Raw genomic sequence first — 17,811 nt, 5'->3', positions numbered from 1 at the left:
TTACCCACTAGATGGAAGGCTCCTTGAAAGAGCCCTAGTTCATTTATTTTTTAGCATATTTACCTGAGGAAGTGACTTTCAGAAATTTATTACCTTTAGCCATCGCTAAATGTTGAATTGAAGATAATTGTTTCTTGTTCTGTTACAGTTACACCACTGTGCTTAATTCTTAAGATTTCTGAAAGAACCAGAGAAGCCTGTTATCAACAACAGGCTTAGCTTTCTACATTCCCTGTCAGTAAAGGCACCTTCTTATCTAATCATAATTGGAAGTACAGCTCTTCTTGGCATTATTAAAATCAAAAGGAGCCATCTACCGATGATATTTGAAAGATGCATTTTCTTCCTCTGTTAGCAATATTAATTATATAATATTTTAGATCTATAAAATTAGATGAGGAATAATATGACAACCATCTGGTAACCAACATGTAATTTCAGAAACAAATAATGGCCAGTATTTTTACTCTTTTATGTAACCTTCACCAATTGCATTCTCATTTATCTCACATAAAACTGACAACCAATCTAAATTGTATGTATCTAAAGCCCATATATATATTGTTTTTCATGTTTTAATCTTGATGTAAATATATCATATAATAGGTATTTTTCAGCAACTTGCTCTTTTCACTTAACATTATTTATGAGAGATTTATCCATACTGATCTGTGTAGTTCCATTTCACTGATTATTCCTTAACTTGCATAACAATTTATTTATCTATTATGCTGATATTTAAGTGTCCTAATGGGGTTTTTTCCCATGACAAACAATGCTGTTATGGACACACTGGTATGTTTATCCTTGATTACATGGGTAATAATTTTTTAATATATACTTATGAAATTGCTTGGTAATAGAGAGGCATATCCTTAATTTTGCTAAGTACTTCCAAATGGTTCTCCAACATAATTGTGCCTGTTTACATTTCCAACAAGAAAATGTAAGTTCCCATGGCTCCACATTCTTGCAAAACTTGGTATTTCAGACTGATGGGTGTGAAATGGTATATCAATTCAATATTAATTTACATTTACCTGATTACCCTTGTGTTCTAGTTTGATAATGCTGCTGGAATGCAAAACACCAGAGATGGATTGGCTTTTATAAAAGGGGGTTTATTTGGTTACACAGTTACAGTCTTAAGGCCATAAAGTGTCCAAGGTAATGCATCAACAAGTGGGTACCTTCACTGGAGGATGGCCAGTGCTGTCCAGAAAACCCCTGTTAGCTGGGAAGGCACATGGCTGGCATCTGCTCCAAGTTCTGGTTTCAAAAAGGCTTTCTCCCAAGATGCTCCTCTCTAGGCTGCAGTTCCTCAAAAATATCACTCTTAGTTGCACTTGGGGTATTTGTCCTCTCTTAGTTTCTCTGGAGCGAGTCTGCTTTCAATGGCTGTCTTCAAACTGTCTCTCATCTGCAGCTCCTGTGCTTTCTTCAAAGTGTCCCTTTTGGCTGTAGCTCCTCTTCAAAATGTCACTCACAGCTGCACTGAGTTCTCTCTGCCTGTGAGCTCATTTATATAGCTCCACTGATCAAGGCCCACTCTGAACGGTTGGGGCCATGCCTCCATGGAAATACCTAATCAGAGTTTCCCCTACAGTTGGGTGGGGCACATTCCATGGAAACACTCAAAGAATTCCAATCTAATCAGCACTAAAATGTCTGCCCCACAAGATTGCATCAAAGATAATGGCATTTGGGGGACATAATACATTCAAACCAGCACACCTTGTATTCACATTCCTATTAACTATTTAGTTTTTCTCTTCCATCAGTGTCTTGTTTATCTTTGCCTATTTTTCTGTTGGGTTGTTTCATAGAAAACCTTTATATGTAGGGCATACTCTTCCTTTGATGTTTATATATATTACAAATATCTTTTTGCAACCAGTAACTGTTCTTTTCTCTTTATTAGGTTATTAGATTGTTCATTTTACCTTTAATATAGTTGTATTTTCATTATTAATGATGTGTGCTTTTTGTCTTGTTTAAATTTTTTTCTGCATATCCAAGCCATAAAGCATTCTGATATGTTTACTCTCAAGCTTTAAAATTTTGATTCTCTTATTTAAATCTTTAATCCATTTGGAATTGCTTTTCAAAAATGTAAAGTAAGAATCCAATTTTGTTTTTATGTATATGTACAGGCATTTATAGACCACAATTTATTGGGCCATTATTACACTGATCCACAAAACAACTTTTATCATGTATCAAGATACTTTAGACACATGAGTCTGTTCATGGTGTGTTTTTCTCAACTACATTTATCTATATGCCTATTCACACAACATACCACACTGCCTTTTTGATTACAGTTTTATTTTATGTTCTGATATATGTTAGGGTAAGTCCTCACCTTTTTTCCTTTAAAATTGTCTTAACTAGACTTTCTGATTCTTTTCCATACAAATGACAAATGATGACAGAGTGCCATGAAATTAGTAGCATGATAAATTCAGCCCTATATTATGAGACTCAAAATAATATCACTCTCCTCTGTTATTTTAATGGAAGTTTTCTTCAAATATTCATGTATATAAATTAGAGTCCAGGTATATAATTTATAAATGTATATCATTATAGCCCATATAATTTCAAAGACAGCAGTACCCTCCACTCCAACACCCAACACCAATTTCCTTTCATTAAAGTCAGCCACTTTCAAGTTTTTTAGCTGAAAGAATCTCTTAGCTGAATCTTTGGGTTTTATCTCCAGATCTCCAAATAATATTTGCACTTTTAATCATTTATCTGTTTTAGCCATTATCTGTTGACTTCCACTATATATATGAATATTTAATTTTGACTTCCCAAACTTCCTCCCCCAACATATACACACAAATTCCCACCCACCTTCATTATGTCTCAATGTAGATATATTGTACTATAGTTAAGGATCATTACTCAATATCTTCTAAATATAACTTTGAAAGCTAGTCAGAGTCATGGTAAAATATGGCTTTACTTAACCATACCAACTTTTTATTTCCATCTGGGTTAATCATTTCATGTAGGCTTTTGCTTTGCTTAGTTTTTCATTAATTCAATTCCAAACTCTCTACCAGCTGTCTAAATCTAATTCCAGAGAAGAGGTTATTTGGATATTCCAGAGATGTTCCTTCTCCCTGTGCTTGTGCTAGCTCCAACTGGACATTTTTTCTTTCTTTGTCAACTTCCAGGTAAGCCTGTTTGTCTCTTCATATTGATGAGTGAAGGAAACTCTGTACTCTTAGGTGAGCTACTGGCCATGTGTTCACTAGAAGTTGCTTCATAGAAGGCTTTTGACCAGTCCCCATTATTGTAATATTGCCTTCAACCCTCTTCCGTATACCTGTTGATATCAATTCCTGAGCCTTTGCAGGATGCTGCAGTATAAAATTAGTTTATTCTAAATTAGTTTATTCCCCATTGTGGTCTCAGATTTTGATTTGGCCCTCTTGTGTCTTGGTCAGTTCTCTCTCATCAACCTACTTTCCATGTTGAAAAGTTATACTACATTGTATGCTCATACATTTATGCATTTTTAAAAATTTCTTATTGTGGATTTTGAAATAGAGCAAAATTTCTTATGTGTAATCAAATCTCCATATTTACAAAGAAATTTTATTGTTTTTTGCAGCTTCTGCAGCCACCTCATGTTTACATGGATTTTTACACATTTATATGTATGTGTATTTATTATTTTTAATATATTCCTTTCATGTCTCCCGACAAACCTTAATATCAGAGACTTCATCAGTTTGTTCAAAAATTTTTTGTCAGCACCTATACAGTGCCTTGCTCAGGACAGATGCTAATAAACATATTTTAATAAATAAACCAAAGGGAGAATGAATGTTGAACTTCACTTGAGACTGCTGATATGTTTTAGCTTTCTATTCCTATACTATGCCTATCATAATCCTTTAGCTCAGAGGAGTGGATTAAAGTTAAAAATAAATGCACCTTTTTAAAGAAAAGAGAATATTGTGCATTAATTGTAAAAAAAAATCTTATGTAACAAATGTTTGTTTTTCTAAACTTAGTATTTTTCATTCATTCTGTCTTTGATTCATGTATTCAATTAACCATTATTTACAGAGCCAGGCACATCCTTAGCTGCTCTATTCATGGAACCTACAGTCCATGAGAAAATAGAAAATAAGCAAAGAAGTAAAAATAATCATATAAATAATTAGAAGTATGAAAACTAATACAAAGATGGAAGAAATATGGCAGGTTTACAAAAGCACATAGCCCCATTGGGATGGTCAGTAAGTATCCCCTAGGAAGGGAATTTCAAATTAATCTAGAATGAAAAGTAAGAGTTAAGGAGATGGGGAAAATGGGTTGGAGACAATCCAAATTAGAGAGAAAAACATGCTGGAAAGTCTAAAATGAAAGGAAACAAGGAACAAGAGGAGTCCATGATGGCTGGTGCAATGCTCACAAGGAAGGGAGAGATGTAAGATGAGAATAGGAAGTTATGTAGGAGCAAGAAGATATAAAACGTCATGGATATGTCAAGATTTTCAGATCAAATAATTTCTGTTTGGGTATCTTGGGATTTAATAATTGAAATATATACTATATAAAAGAAAGCAAAATTAAATAAAGACAGGCTTTTATGTATTCTTTAATATTTTTATGAAATGCCCATCAGCATGGATCCTGAGAACATAGCTATTTGTCCATGACAATTTCCCAAAACTGTAGATGAAATTATCAAAGTGGGGGGGGGGGGGGTGGTATAGAACAAGGAATCGCCATCTGCAACTTTGCCTTTAAAATGCAAGTCAACTATGTCATAGAAAGTATCTTCTGACCAGACTATGAAACCAAATACTGTCCCATTTACAATTCTGGAAATAAAGTATCACAATCATTTTAGCTAACCCTGCTCTTCTTTCTTTGCAACTCTTTAGCTGACATTTAACTCTTTCTAGCTATGGAACAAGAAAATGGCACCAAAGTAACTGAATTCATTCTCCTGGGATTTGCTGGTCAACATAAGTTTTGGCATATACTCTTCATAACTTTTCTAGTAACCTATGTGGTCAACCTAGTGGGTAACATTGGGACGATCCTACTCATCAAGATTGATTCTTCCCTGCACACACCTATGTACTTTTTTCTCCAACATTTGGCTTTTGTTGATCTCTGTTACACCTCTGCCATTACTCCTAAGATGCTGCAAAACTTCTTGGGGACAGAAAAATCTATCTCATTCATAGGATGTTTTGTACAATTACTAGTCTATGGTACATTTGCAACTTGTGATGCCTACATCCTGGCTGCTATGGCAGTGGACCGTTATGTGGCCATCTGTAACCCACTCCACTATCCAGTAGTCATGTCCCAGAGATTCTGCAAACAATCATTAGTTGCTTCATACTTCATGGGTTTCCTAAATGGCTCGGTGAACACAAGTTTTACGTTTTCATTGGATTTTTGCAAATCCAGGGCAATTAACCACTTTTTCTGTGATGCACCTCCAATTCTGGCCCTCTCGTGCTCCAAGATTGACATCAACATTCTGCTACTGACAGCCTTTGTGGGGTTTAATGTGATGTCCACTGTGTTGGTTGTCATCTTCTCCTACATATTTATCCTGGCTGCCATCCTGCAGATATCTTCTACTGCAGGGAAGAAAAAAGCCTTCTCTACATGTGCCTCCCACCTGACAGCAGTCATCATTTTCTTTGGAACCGTCTCTTACATGTATCTACATCATGGCACCGGTGGTTTTCAAGAGCAAGAAAAGGTGGCTTCTGTGTTTTATGGCATTATGATTCCCACATTAAACCCCCTGATCTACAGCCTTAGAAACCAAGATGTGAGAGAAGCCCTAAAGGCGATAGGAAAGAAGTGTTTCTAGTTTGAACCTTGATTTATACCTTTAGTGCAGGTAAAACAGCCAGAACAACAGTGCTCTCTTAGTTACTGAGCTTTAGATGTGACAAAAGTTTGTTAGATAAAAAGGTGCTCCTTAATTATATCAACAGTGTCTGAAAGATAGCAAACAGCTGTCTCCACTGAACAAATAGCATTATAATTCATGTGTTTCTGAAGAAGATGCATCTGAAAAGATATGGAAGTTGACTTTTATACAGTTCTGATGGGCCCTTTTCTCAAATAACTGCTTTTAAAAAGAAATGAAAAGATGTATTATAACAAAAACCACAAAGAGAAAAGAATAAATTTATGGATTGGAAAACAGAATTTTGTTCAAATGTCAATTTTCTCCACAATCATCTACACTTGAAATGAAATCCCAAACAAAATACCATTGGTTTTCTATAGAGAGTGACAGGCTGATTCTAAAATTTATATGAAGATGAAAAAGAGCTAAAATAGTCAAATATTGTTTAAAAGAAGACAAAAGTTGGATGATCAACACCACCTGACAGCTAGACTAACAATAAAACTACACTAAGACAGTCTACTATTGACATGATGATAGGTTTATTGCCAGTGGAACGAAACAGAGTGAAAAAAATATGTCAATTGGGTCAATTCATTTTCAACAAAGGTACCAAGCCAATTCCATCATGAAAAGATTGTTTTGTTTTGTTTGTTTCTTTAAAAAAAGAAATGGTTCTGGAATAACAGAATAGCCATGGGGAGTGGTAATGAATCTTAACTGTTACCTCACACCACACACAAAAAATAAAGGCAAAAAGAATCATACACCTAAAAGAAAATGATAAAACCAAAACTTTTTATGAGGAATGATAGGGAAAAAAATCACAAACTTGGGATAGCAAAGATTTCTATTGTTGGAAACCAAAAACACAAGCCATAAAGGGAAAAAATGACAACGGGTACTTCATCAAAATTTAAAACTTCTCCTCTTCTAAAGACACCATTGCAAAAATAAAAGGTAAGCCACATATAGGAAGAAAATATTTTCAATACATATATCTGACAAAGGTGTTATACTCAGAATATATGGAAAAAACTCTTACAGCCCAAAAATAAGAAAGTGAATAACCCAGCCTTATGAAGGGCAAGTAATGGCAGCAAAAATGACAGAGTAAAGTCCTCCAAAAATCTTCTCCTGTTTAAAAACAAAAACACCAGCAAAAATACTCAGAATAAATTTTTCAGAACTCCTAAAATTAATCAAAGTTTTGAGGCTATTCAAAAACAAATAAATTACTCTTTAAGATGACAAAAAATATAAACAGATAATTCACAGAAAGGGAATTACTAATGATTTTTTCATATATGAAAATATACTCAGCCTGGTTCATAGATGAAAAAAAGCAAATAAAACTACAATTTACTATTTTTCATGTATGATATTGACAAAGTTCAATATGTTTCTTACCATTTTTGTTGAAGTTTGAAGGTGAATGGACTGCAGAAGATCTTTCTCTTAAGGCTAATACATTCCTGTGGATGTAGACCAATTGTGTGTGGGACTGTTTGATTAGGCTATTTCCATTGAGGTGTGCTCCAGGTGGGTCTTAATCCTCTTACTGGAGTCCTTATATGAGGATGAAATTCAGAGCATCACAGAGAGAAAAAGACACATTAGCTGAGAAAGAAAACCAAAGACAGGGCAGCCAGAAGCTGAAAGCCACAGACAGAGCAGCCAGAAGCTTCTCCCTACAGGAGAGAAGGGAGAGACCAGCAGATGCCACCATGTGCCTTGCCATGTGACAGAGGAGTCGAAGATCTCTGGTAGCCAGTCTTTGGGGAGAAAGTATCACCTGTTGATGCCTTCAATTGCACATTTTCATGGCCTCAGAACTGTAAGGTTGTAAGTTACTGAATCACCATTGTAAAAGCCAGACCATTTCTGGTATATAGTGTTTCAGTAGCCTAGCAAACCAAAACAGATCTTCTTACCAGAAGAGTGGGGTGGGGGTGGGGGGCTGAGGTTGCAAATACCAAAAATGCCAGAAGGGCTTTATAAATAAGTAAGGAGAAGATTCTGGGAGAATTATGAGGTGCTTGTTAGAAAAGACCTAGGTTGCTTTGAAGACACTGTCGGTAGAAATATGAACACTAAAGGTACTTGTGAGGAGGCCTTAGACAGAAATGATGACTATGTCATTGCATACTGGAAATGGTGATCCTTATTTTAAAGTAGCAGAGAATTTGGCAAAATAGAGTCCTGATGTCAGATAGAAGGTAGAATATGAAAGTGATGAGCTTGGATACTTAGCTTTGGGGATTTACAAACTAACCATGGAAAGTGCAGCCTGGTTTCTTCTTGCAAATGATAATAAAAAGACAAGAAGAAAGGGATAAACTGAGAAATGAGCTCTTGGGTACAAAGAAAATAGAAATTGATGGCTTAGAAAATTCTGAGCTTTTGGAAAGCAGGTCACCAGAGAATAATTGCCCATGTCACAATTTAACTGAGCATGGAGCCAGCCAGTACACTGCAAGTCAGGATTAGAAATGCAGCTATCCAGAAATGATCTGTGGAAGGTCCTACTGTCTGACAGTTGGGAACCCTGTGTACTGCATGCAAAACCAACAAGTTTTTTGGAAGACCTGTAAGAACAGAACTATTGCCAACACAGACTAAAGGGGACAAGGGAAAGATTGAAGGAAAAATGACTTCAAAGGCAGATCCATGGACTCTGAGGTCCGGAGCAAACACATCTTCTTGGGCTGAGGGCAAGCATGGGTCCACCCTTGCATGTGGAAAGGGTGAGTATGCCCCGGAGCTTGCAGATGGCAGGAGAGTGTTACCACCCCAGTCTTCAGAGAGGTGGAGCACCTTCCCCAGGGATTGAGGAGAGCATAGCCAACACTCCAGTGTTCCAAGTGGCTGAGCTTGTGCCCCAGAAATGCAGAAAGTCTGGCCACCCCGATGCTGAAGGAGGATGTGGCATAGAGTCCAGCTGCCACCCGATGCTTCACAAGGGTGAACCCTAGAGTCTGCTCCTCACCCCAATGCTTGTTGAGGGTGGAGCTGAAAGTATGGCTGATGAACAGGGGCTTGAAAGGGTTGGGGCTGCCGCTACTTCAGGTCCCAAGGACAAAACGCCATTCTACATATGACACTCAGACAATGAAATCTAATGGAGTTTGCCCTGCAGGGTTTCAGAAGTGTTTTGGAACCCATGGCACCTGTTTTCCTTCCCATTTCTCTCTAGGGCAATAGGAATGTTTACTGTGTGAGGGTCCCTCCTTTGTATATAGTAAGCAGATAACTTGTTCTAAGATTCATAAGTCTACCACCTGAGGGGAATTGTGTCCTAGGACAGATCACACCTGTAATTGATTTTGATGAGACTTTGTACTTACTATTGCTACTGAAATGATAAAGACTTTGAGACTTTGAGATAGTGTGAAGGAACTAATGTACTTTGCATATGGAAAGAACATGTCTTTGGGGGTCCAGAGGGTTGTGTGTGGTAGAGTGAAGCTGAATGTACCCCAGAAGATCACTTCCCAAGGCTAATCCACTCCTGTGGATGTAAACCTTTTGTGGGTGGTTATTTCAGCTGAGGCATGCCACAGATGGGTCTTAATCCTCTTACAAGAGTCCTTTGTAAGAGGATGAAATTCAGAGAAAGATGGGAGGAAAAAGACACAGAACCTGAGAAAAAAGCCACAGATGGAGCAACCAGAAACTGAAAGCAAAGAAACCCAGGAAAGAAGGGAGAGACCAGCAGATGCTGATATATGCTTTGCCATGTGACAGAGGAGTTCAAGATTGCCGGTAGGTAGTCTTCGGGGAGAAGGCATCGCTTGCTGATGCCTTGATTTGGACATTTTCATGGCCTCAGAATGGCACGCTTGTAAGTTAATGAATCCCCATTGTTAAAGCCAACCCAGTTCTGGTATATTGCATTTCAGCAGCCAGTTGACTAAAACAATTGCATTGAGGAGAATTTGTAGAAAATATGTACCCCAGATTTGCCAGAAGTGTTGTAAATTGAGAGACCCACTCTCTGGAGGGCAGTTGGGCCATATCTATCAGAATTTACAGTGCTTACCCCCTTTGACTCAGAGAACCCTCTCATAAATATTTTAATCCTAGAGATACATTCACACTTACATATAAAAATATATATCACAATATTATTTATATTAATGAAGTTCAGAAACAACCATAATGTCCACCATTTGGGGCAATGGAGCTATGATTAAATAAATTAAGCAATACAGCTTTTTAATAATATGCAATACACGTAATAAAATCAGTGATGCATCTTGTCCCATACTAATGTAGACAGATCACGCAGAAATATTAAGTGAATATGCAAGCTGCATAACAATATGGGTAATAAGCTGTCATTTGTGTGGGGAGGAAGAAAGAACATAAATTCTAATATGTTTGCAAATGCAACACTGGTTGTAACATGGTGACCTCCAGGGTGAAAAACAGAATTAGAAATTAAGGGTAGAGGGGTGACTTGGTTTTCACTGTATGAGATTGTAGTTTTCAATTTTTTTATCATGTGTTTTTTATTATTCACAAACACACACACACACACACACTCAAAGGAAGGCAGGAAAAAGAAAGCAAAGGATGGAAGGAAGGAAAGGAGAGAGGAAGGGAGGAAGGAGGGAGGGAAGGACAGAGAAGGAAATTGGTGGGTAACAGAACCACACTCAAAGAGAAAGCAAGAAGTCCCTAATGACAATAATGCAAAAATAAAAATTGTTCCCTCTGGACAGCTAAACTTTTCTTTACCAGAAAATAACTAATGAACCTTGTTTTTTCCAATTCCATCTGAGCCCCCGGGAATCTCAGATGCTCAAGAGAGCAAGCACTTATCCTTTAGGCCCCACCTATAAACTCCCCAATCAGGAGGAACCACAGAGACAAAACTTCAGGAGCAATCTGCCTGCACCAGTTAGAGGAAGAGAAACTGGAAACACATCCAGTGTAAGTAAAATATAGCAAATTCCATTTTTAAAAGCCATTGTATACTATTGCAGTGTGTGTGGAATGTAGCAGAGTGGAAGGGTCAGAGTCAAACTTGCTGCATGATTCACCCCAATACCAAGAAGTCATTTCATTATTAATAAATGAATGAATGAATGAATGAACGAATGAAATAAGCAATCATTGATATGCCCATAAGGTATTCCTATCCATCTATGCTTGACCTATGCTGGGATATTTACATAAATCAGCTCCCTTGAGCCACACATCACTGCAAAGCAGGCTTTACTTTTTTCTCTTCCTCTTCCTTTTAAGAACAATTAAAGTCGTAAAGCAAAAAATACTGAAGTTTGTAAGTTTAAAATTTTCTCTCTCATGCCCATGGATAAACATTAAGACTTTGGTATGTAACCTTTCTGATGTTTACTCATGAATAAAGAAAAAGAATAAAGGCAAAAGGGAGAGTGTGAGCAAGTTTTATTTTTAAAGGGTTCACACATTGTGTATTATTTGGCACCTTGCTTTTCTCATTTGACAATATGACATGGATACATTTCCATAAGACTATAGATTGATCTCATTCTATGGACTGTGTGTTGATGTATAATAGAAATCTACTGTGATTTCTTTAATGCTCTATCCAAACTTGTGCTATTCTAAGCAGTGTTGCAATGAACATGATTACCTTTTAAGATCTGTGATCCTATTTTGCAGAAAGGAACTGATGCTGACAAGAGTTACCTCCTTTGTCTCTATCAAGTGGTGAGACCAGAATTCAAGCTCAGATCTACCTGTTTCCTTTCCACTGCACAATGCTGAATGCAAAGGAAACTCCAGAAACCCTGGGACTCAGTACAAGTTAAGGATGTTCAAAACACACAAATATTAAACCATCATTTTCTTAGCATTCATTGGATTAGCAAACTCCTCACCATAGATGAAACAAAGAAGGTAATAATTAGTCTTCCCACATTAATATGCAAATTCTGGGGAAGAGTGGTCCCTTGTAGTAATTTTCTTAGCTCCTTAGCTCTTTAAAAGTGTCCTTGTAAATGTCATATCACTTCATTTGAATTCAGAAGAATTAGAGTTAAATTGATATTGTAAAGTTCATTACCCTACCAAGATTAAAATTCATGTGGACCCAGAACCTATTCTAGTTTCCTCTGATAAGTGCTTTTACCCACACTAGGTGGAAGGCTCCTTGAAAGGTCTGTAATTCATTTACTTTATAGCAAATTTACCTGAGGAAGCAACTTGAACAAATTTATTTCCCTTAGCCATCACTAAATGTTGAACTGAAGAGAATTGTTTCTTGTTCTGTTACTACAGTTATGCCACTGTGCTTAATTCTTAAGATTTCTGAAAGAACTAGAGAAGCCCGTATCAACAACAGGCTTAGCTTTCTACATCCCCTGCCACTAAAGGCACATTTTTGGCTCATCATATGTAGAAGTACATCTCTTCCTGGCATTACTGACATCGAAAGGCGCCATCTACTGATGATGTTTTGGAGACATGTTTTCTTCCTATTTTGGATCTAGAAAATTAGATGAAGAATAATACAACCACTCAGGTATCTACCATATAACTTCTGAAACAAATAGTGAATGTAGTTATTTCAGGATATTTGTTTTTCCCATTGCTTTGCTTTATTTTGTTTGGAAATTTTTTATTTGATAAATAAAGTAATTTTAAAATTAAAAAAAAAAAGAGAAACAAATAATGGCCAGTATTTTTAATCCCTTTATGTATCCTTTACCAATCGTATTCCCATTTATCAGGCACAAATTGACAACAAATCTAAATTGTATGTATGTAAATCCCATATACACATATGGGATAAATAACTGTTTTTCAGGTTCTAATTTTTATGTAAATATATCATATCATATGTATACTTCAGCCATTTGCTATTTTCACTCAACATTATTTATAAGAGATTTATCCATGCTGATGTGTGTAGCGCCATTTCACTAACTTACTGAATTTATTTATCTATTCTGCTGCTACTTATTTAAATGTTCTTTAGTTTAGGGTGTTTTTTTTTTTCCATGACAAACAATGCTGCTGTGAACATTCTTGTATATTTATCCTTGTTTATGTGGGCAATAATTTTTTTAGAAAATATGCTTATAATGGAATTTCTTGGTCATAGAGAGGCATATCTTTAATTTTACTAAAAACTTCCAAATTGGTCTCCAATATAATGGTGCCCATTGACCACCCCAACAAGAACATATGCATTCCTGTGCCTCCACATTGTTGCCAAAATTTGGTATTTCAGGCTGATGAGTGTGAAATGATACATCGATGCAATATTAATTTACATTCATATGATTACCGGTGTGTTTATGTTCCTATTGACTATTTAGTTTTTCTCTTCTGTCAATGTCTAGTTTATATCTTTGCCTATTTTTCTGTTGGGTTGTTTTATATAAAATCTTTATATATAATGGATACTCTTGCTTCGATGCTTATATGTATTGCAAATATCTTTTTCTAATCAGTAACTGGTCTTTTTTATTAAGTTCTTAGGTTGATCATTTTACTTTTAATGTAGCTGAGTTGTCATTATTAACTATGTGTGCTTTTGAGACATGATTAAAAATTTTTTGGCATATCTAAGCCATAAAGTGTTCTGATAGGTTTACTCTCAAGCTTTAAAATTCTGATTCTCTTTTTTAAATCTTTAATCCATTTGGAATTGCTTTTTGTAAAAGGTAAAGTAGTAATTCAGTTTTGTTTTATGTATGTACAGGCATTTATAAACCACAGTTTATTGGGCCATTATTTCCTTGTTCCAGAAAACTACCTTTATCATATATCAAGATTCTTTAGGCAGGTATGTCTGTTCATGATTTCTTTTTCTCAATTACATTTATCTATTTGCCTATTCACAGAACAAACCACACACTTTTTTGTTATAGCTTTACTATACATTCCAATATTTATTAGGATAAGTCCCCACATTGTTTCCTTAAAACTGTCTTAACTAGTCTTACTGTTTCACTTCTATACAAATGAAATGATTAAATAAGAAACATGATAAATTCAACCCTATGCATTTGAGGCTCAAGATAATATCATTCCCTTGGGTTATTTTAATGCAAATTTTTTTCAAATTTTATTCATATATATAATGTAGAGTCCATATAATTTACTAGACAGCAGTTCCCTCCAGTCCAACACCATCATCAATTTCCTTTCTTCTAGGGCAACTACATTCAAGACTTTTAGCTGAAAGGTAGTATCTTTTAGCTGATTTGGGGGGTTTCATCTCCAGGTATCCAAAATAACATTTGCTAATATTATTATTCATCTCTCTGTTTTAGCCATATCTATGACTTCTTACTATAGATATGAAGATTTAGTTTTGACTTCCCAAACTTCCTCCCCCCGCATATACACACAACTTTCCACCCACCCTCAGTAAGTCTGAATATAGATATATTGTAGTATTGCCAAGGATCATTATTCAATATTTTCTAAATATAACTTTGAAAGCTAGTCAGAGTGATGGTGAAATATGGTTCTACTTAACCACTGCAACTTTTATTTTCCTCTGAGTTAATCATTTCATCTAGGTTTTTGTTTTGCTTAGTTTTTCATTTTTTTATTATTTAATTCAACTCTAAACTCTTTATCAGCTGTCTTGATCATCTCCATTCAGGAGAAGAGGTTATTTGTGAATTCCAGAGATGTTCCTTCTCCCTGGGTAGCTTGTGCCATCTCCAAGTGGACATTTTCTCTTTCTTTGTCAACTTCAGATATCAAGTAAGCCTGTTTGTCTCTTCATATTGATGAGTGAAGGAAACTCCATACTCTTAACTGAGCTAATAAGCATGTGTCACTAGAAGTTGCTTCTTAGAAGGCTTTTGACCAATCCCCATTATTTTAATGACCCCTTCAACCCTCTTCCAGTATACTTTTTCATATCCATTCCCGAGCCTTTGGAGGATGCTACATTAAAAATCTAGTTGATTCTCTGCTTTCCCCATTGCTGTCTCAATTTGGCCTCCGTGGGTCTTAGATTTCTCTCATCAATGTATTTTCCAGGTTGAAAATTTTTACTATATTGTATGCTCATACATTTATGCATTTTAAAAATTTCTTATTGTGGATTTCAAGACAGGAAAAATTACGTATGTGTAATTGCATCTCTATCTTTACAAGATAATTTGATTGTTTTCGCAGCTTTGACAGGCACCTGATATTTATACATTTTTTAATATATTTATAAAAATATATAAGTTATATGTAATATATTCATTTACTATTTCTCCCACCATAATGTCATCTCCAGGAGAACAGAGCTCTCATCAGTTTGTTCAAAAATTTCTTATCAGCCTCTACACAGGGCTTGCCCAGCATAGATCCCAGTAAATATTTTTTAATAAATAAAAGACAGAACAAATGCTGAACTTCACTTGAGACTACTAATGTATTTTAGTTTTCTATCCCTACAGTATGCCTATCATAACCCTTTGGATAGGAGGAGTGGATTAAAGTTAAAAATAAATGCACTTTTTAAAAGAAAATAGTGTGCATTAATTATGAAAAAAAGTATCTTTTTGTAACCTAAATGTTTGTTTTTCTACACATAGTATTTTTTTATTCCTTCACTCTTTCATTCATGTATTCAATTAACCATTATTTAAAGAGCCAGGCACATCCTTAGCTACCCTATTCATGGAATCTACAGCCCATGAGAAAATACGAACTAAGTAAAAAAGTAAAAATAATCATATCAATAACTAGAGGTAGGAAAATTAATACAAAGAAAAGGAACAAGAACTTTGGAAAGCATTAGAAAGGCACATAATCTCATTGGGCTAGTCAGTTAAGATTCCCTAAAAAAGGACTTTCAAACTGAAGCTAGAACAAAAACTAAGAGTTAACGAGGTGGAGAAAATGGATCGGAGACAATTCAAGGCAGAGAGAAGTTCAGAAATGAAGAAGAGCAAGAAAAAAGAGCAGCCTATGGTGGCTGGTGCAATGCTAACTAGGAAGGGTGAGATGTAAAATGAGGATCTGAAGATAGGGGCTTTTTAGGAGCAATATCATATAGAACTCTATGGATTTGTCAGGATATTGAGATAAAATACTTTTGTTCAGGTATATTGGGTTATAGTAATTAAAATATATAGTATATTTTAAAAAGCAAAATTAAAGGCATGCTTTCATGTGTTCTTTGATACACTTATGGGATACCCACCTTACAGTGTGGCTCTTAAGAACATAGCTCTTTGTCCATGAAAGTTTTCCCAAACTTTAGACAAAATTACCAAAGGGGTAAGCAGGAAGAACAAGGCTTAACCTTCTGGAACTTTGCCTTTAAAATCCAAGTCACCTGTGTCACAGAAAATATATACTGGCCCCATTATGAAATCAAATATTGTACAGTTTACAATTCTAGAATTAGTTAAGAGATCACCATGATCCTAGCTTATTCTGCTTTTCTTTCTTTGGAAATATTCAGCTGACTTAATTCTTGCCAGCCATGGAACAAGAAAATATCACTAAAGTGTCCAAATTCATTCTCCTTGGATTTGCTGGACAGCACAAGTGTTGGCATATACTCTTCATAACTTTTCTAGTAACCTATGTGGTGACTCTAGTGGGTAACATTGGGATGATCCTACTCATCAAGACTGATTCTTCCCTGCATACCCCTATGTACTTTTTCCTCCAAAATTTAGCTATTGTTGATCTCTGCTATACCTCTGCTATCACTCCCAAGATGCTGCAAAACTTTGTGAGGACAGAAAAATCCATCTCGTTCATAGGATGTCTGCTACAATTACTCGTCTATGGTAGTTTTATAACCATTGATGCCTACATCCTGGCTGCGATGGCAGTGGACCGCTATGTGGCCATCTGTAACCCACTCCACTATCCAGTAGTCATGTCCCGGAGACTCTGCATACAACTGTTAGTTCTTTCATACTTCATGGGCTTCCTAAATGGCTCTGTGAACACAAGTTTTACCTTTTCATTGAACTTTTGCAAATCTAAGGCAATTAACCACTTTTTCTGCGATATACCCCCAATTCTGGCCCTCTCGTGCTCCAACATTGACGTCAACATCCTGGTACTGAAAGTCTTTGTGGGGGTTCATGTGATGATCACTGTGTTGGTCGTCATCTTCTCCTACATATTTATCCTGGCTGCCATCCTGCAGATATCATCTGCTGCAGGGAGGAAAAAAGCCTTCTCCACATGTGGCACCCACCTGACAGCAGTTGTCATTTTCTTTGGGACTCTCTGTTACATGTATCTACATCATGGCACCAGTGATTCTCAAGAGCAGGAAAAGGCAGCTTCTGTGTTTTATGGCATTATGATTCCCATGTTAAACCCACTGATCTACAGCCTTAGAAACAAAGATGTGAGAGCAGCTTTAAAACGGGTAAGAAAGAAGTGTGTCTAGTTTGAACTCTGATTTCATTCAGTGCAGTTGAACAACCAGTCCAAGACTGCTGTCTTATTACTGAACTTAGAATATGAGGCAAAATTTTGTTAGTTACAAAGGTGCTCCTTAATTATACCAAAAGCATCCAAAAGATAGTGAGTAAATAAGGTTATAATTCTCGTGTTTTTGAAAAAAAAACAGCATCTGAAACATCTTCAAGTTTACTTTTCTTTGTTTTTGATGAGCACATTGCTCAAATAACTGCCATTAAAAAGAAACAAAAAGACAAGTGCACTATCAATCTTCTATGACTACCCCCAAAAGCTAGAATATAAATTCTCAGCAAGACAAAAATCTTTTTAGGGCTTCCTTTTAGATTGTCATTTCTTTACAACCAAGCTCTCTACTATCGTGAAGAGAACTTCGAAAGAGCAATTTCTAGGAGAAAATGTACAGAAAACAATAGTAGAGAATGGACGACTGATGAACTCTCATAGATTTTGAGATATTAGGAGCTAATATTCCACCTTTTCCTAAGGGTTCTTAA

At 36.0% G+C, this 17,811-nt stretch overlaps 2 protein-coding genes across 2 annotated transcripts; both read left to right on the top strand.

The window, feature by feature from the left end:
- The first annotated feature begins 4,936 nt into the window (after nt 1–4,936).
- On the top strand, nt 4,937–5,866 carry LOC119538831 (olfactory receptor 5AK2-like). Its single transcript, XM_037842020.1, has one exon. The coding sequence runs from the start codon at nt 4,937–4,939 to the stop codon at nt 5,864–5,866; it is 930 nt and encodes a 309-aa protein (XP_037697948.1).
- A 10,486-nt stretch (nt 5,867–16,352) lies between these two features.
- On the top strand, nt 16,353–17,282 carry LOC119535715 (olfactory receptor 5AK2-like). Its single transcript, XM_037838023.1, has one exon. The coding sequence runs from the start codon at nt 16,353–16,355 to the stop codon at nt 17,280–17,282; it is 930 nt and encodes a 309-aa protein (XP_037693951.1).
- The last annotated feature ends 529 nt before the right edge of the window (nt 17,283–17,811 follow it).

Source organism: Choloepus didactylus, chromosome 6 (assembly GCF_015220235.1).
Source record: "Choloepus didactylus isolate mChoDid1 chromosome 6, mChoDid1.pri, whole genome shotgun sequence".
Lineage (NCBI taxonomy): Eukaryota > Metazoa > Chordata > Mammalia > Pilosa > Megalonychidae > Choloepus > Choloepus didactylus.
The sequence above is the reverse complement of the archived record's forward strand: the minus strand, read 5'-3'. Positions and strand labels throughout refer to the sequence as shown.

Bases quoted from the DNA above. Each gene is read 5' to 3' on its own strand.
- LOC119538831 (XM_037842020.1), top strand. From the start codon at position 4,937: ATGGAACAAGAAAATGGCACCAAAGTAACTGAATTCATTCTCCTGGGA.
- LOC119535715 (XM_037838023.1), top strand. From the start codon at position 16,353: ATGGAACAAGAAAATATCACTAAAGTGTCCAAATTCATTCTCCTTGGA.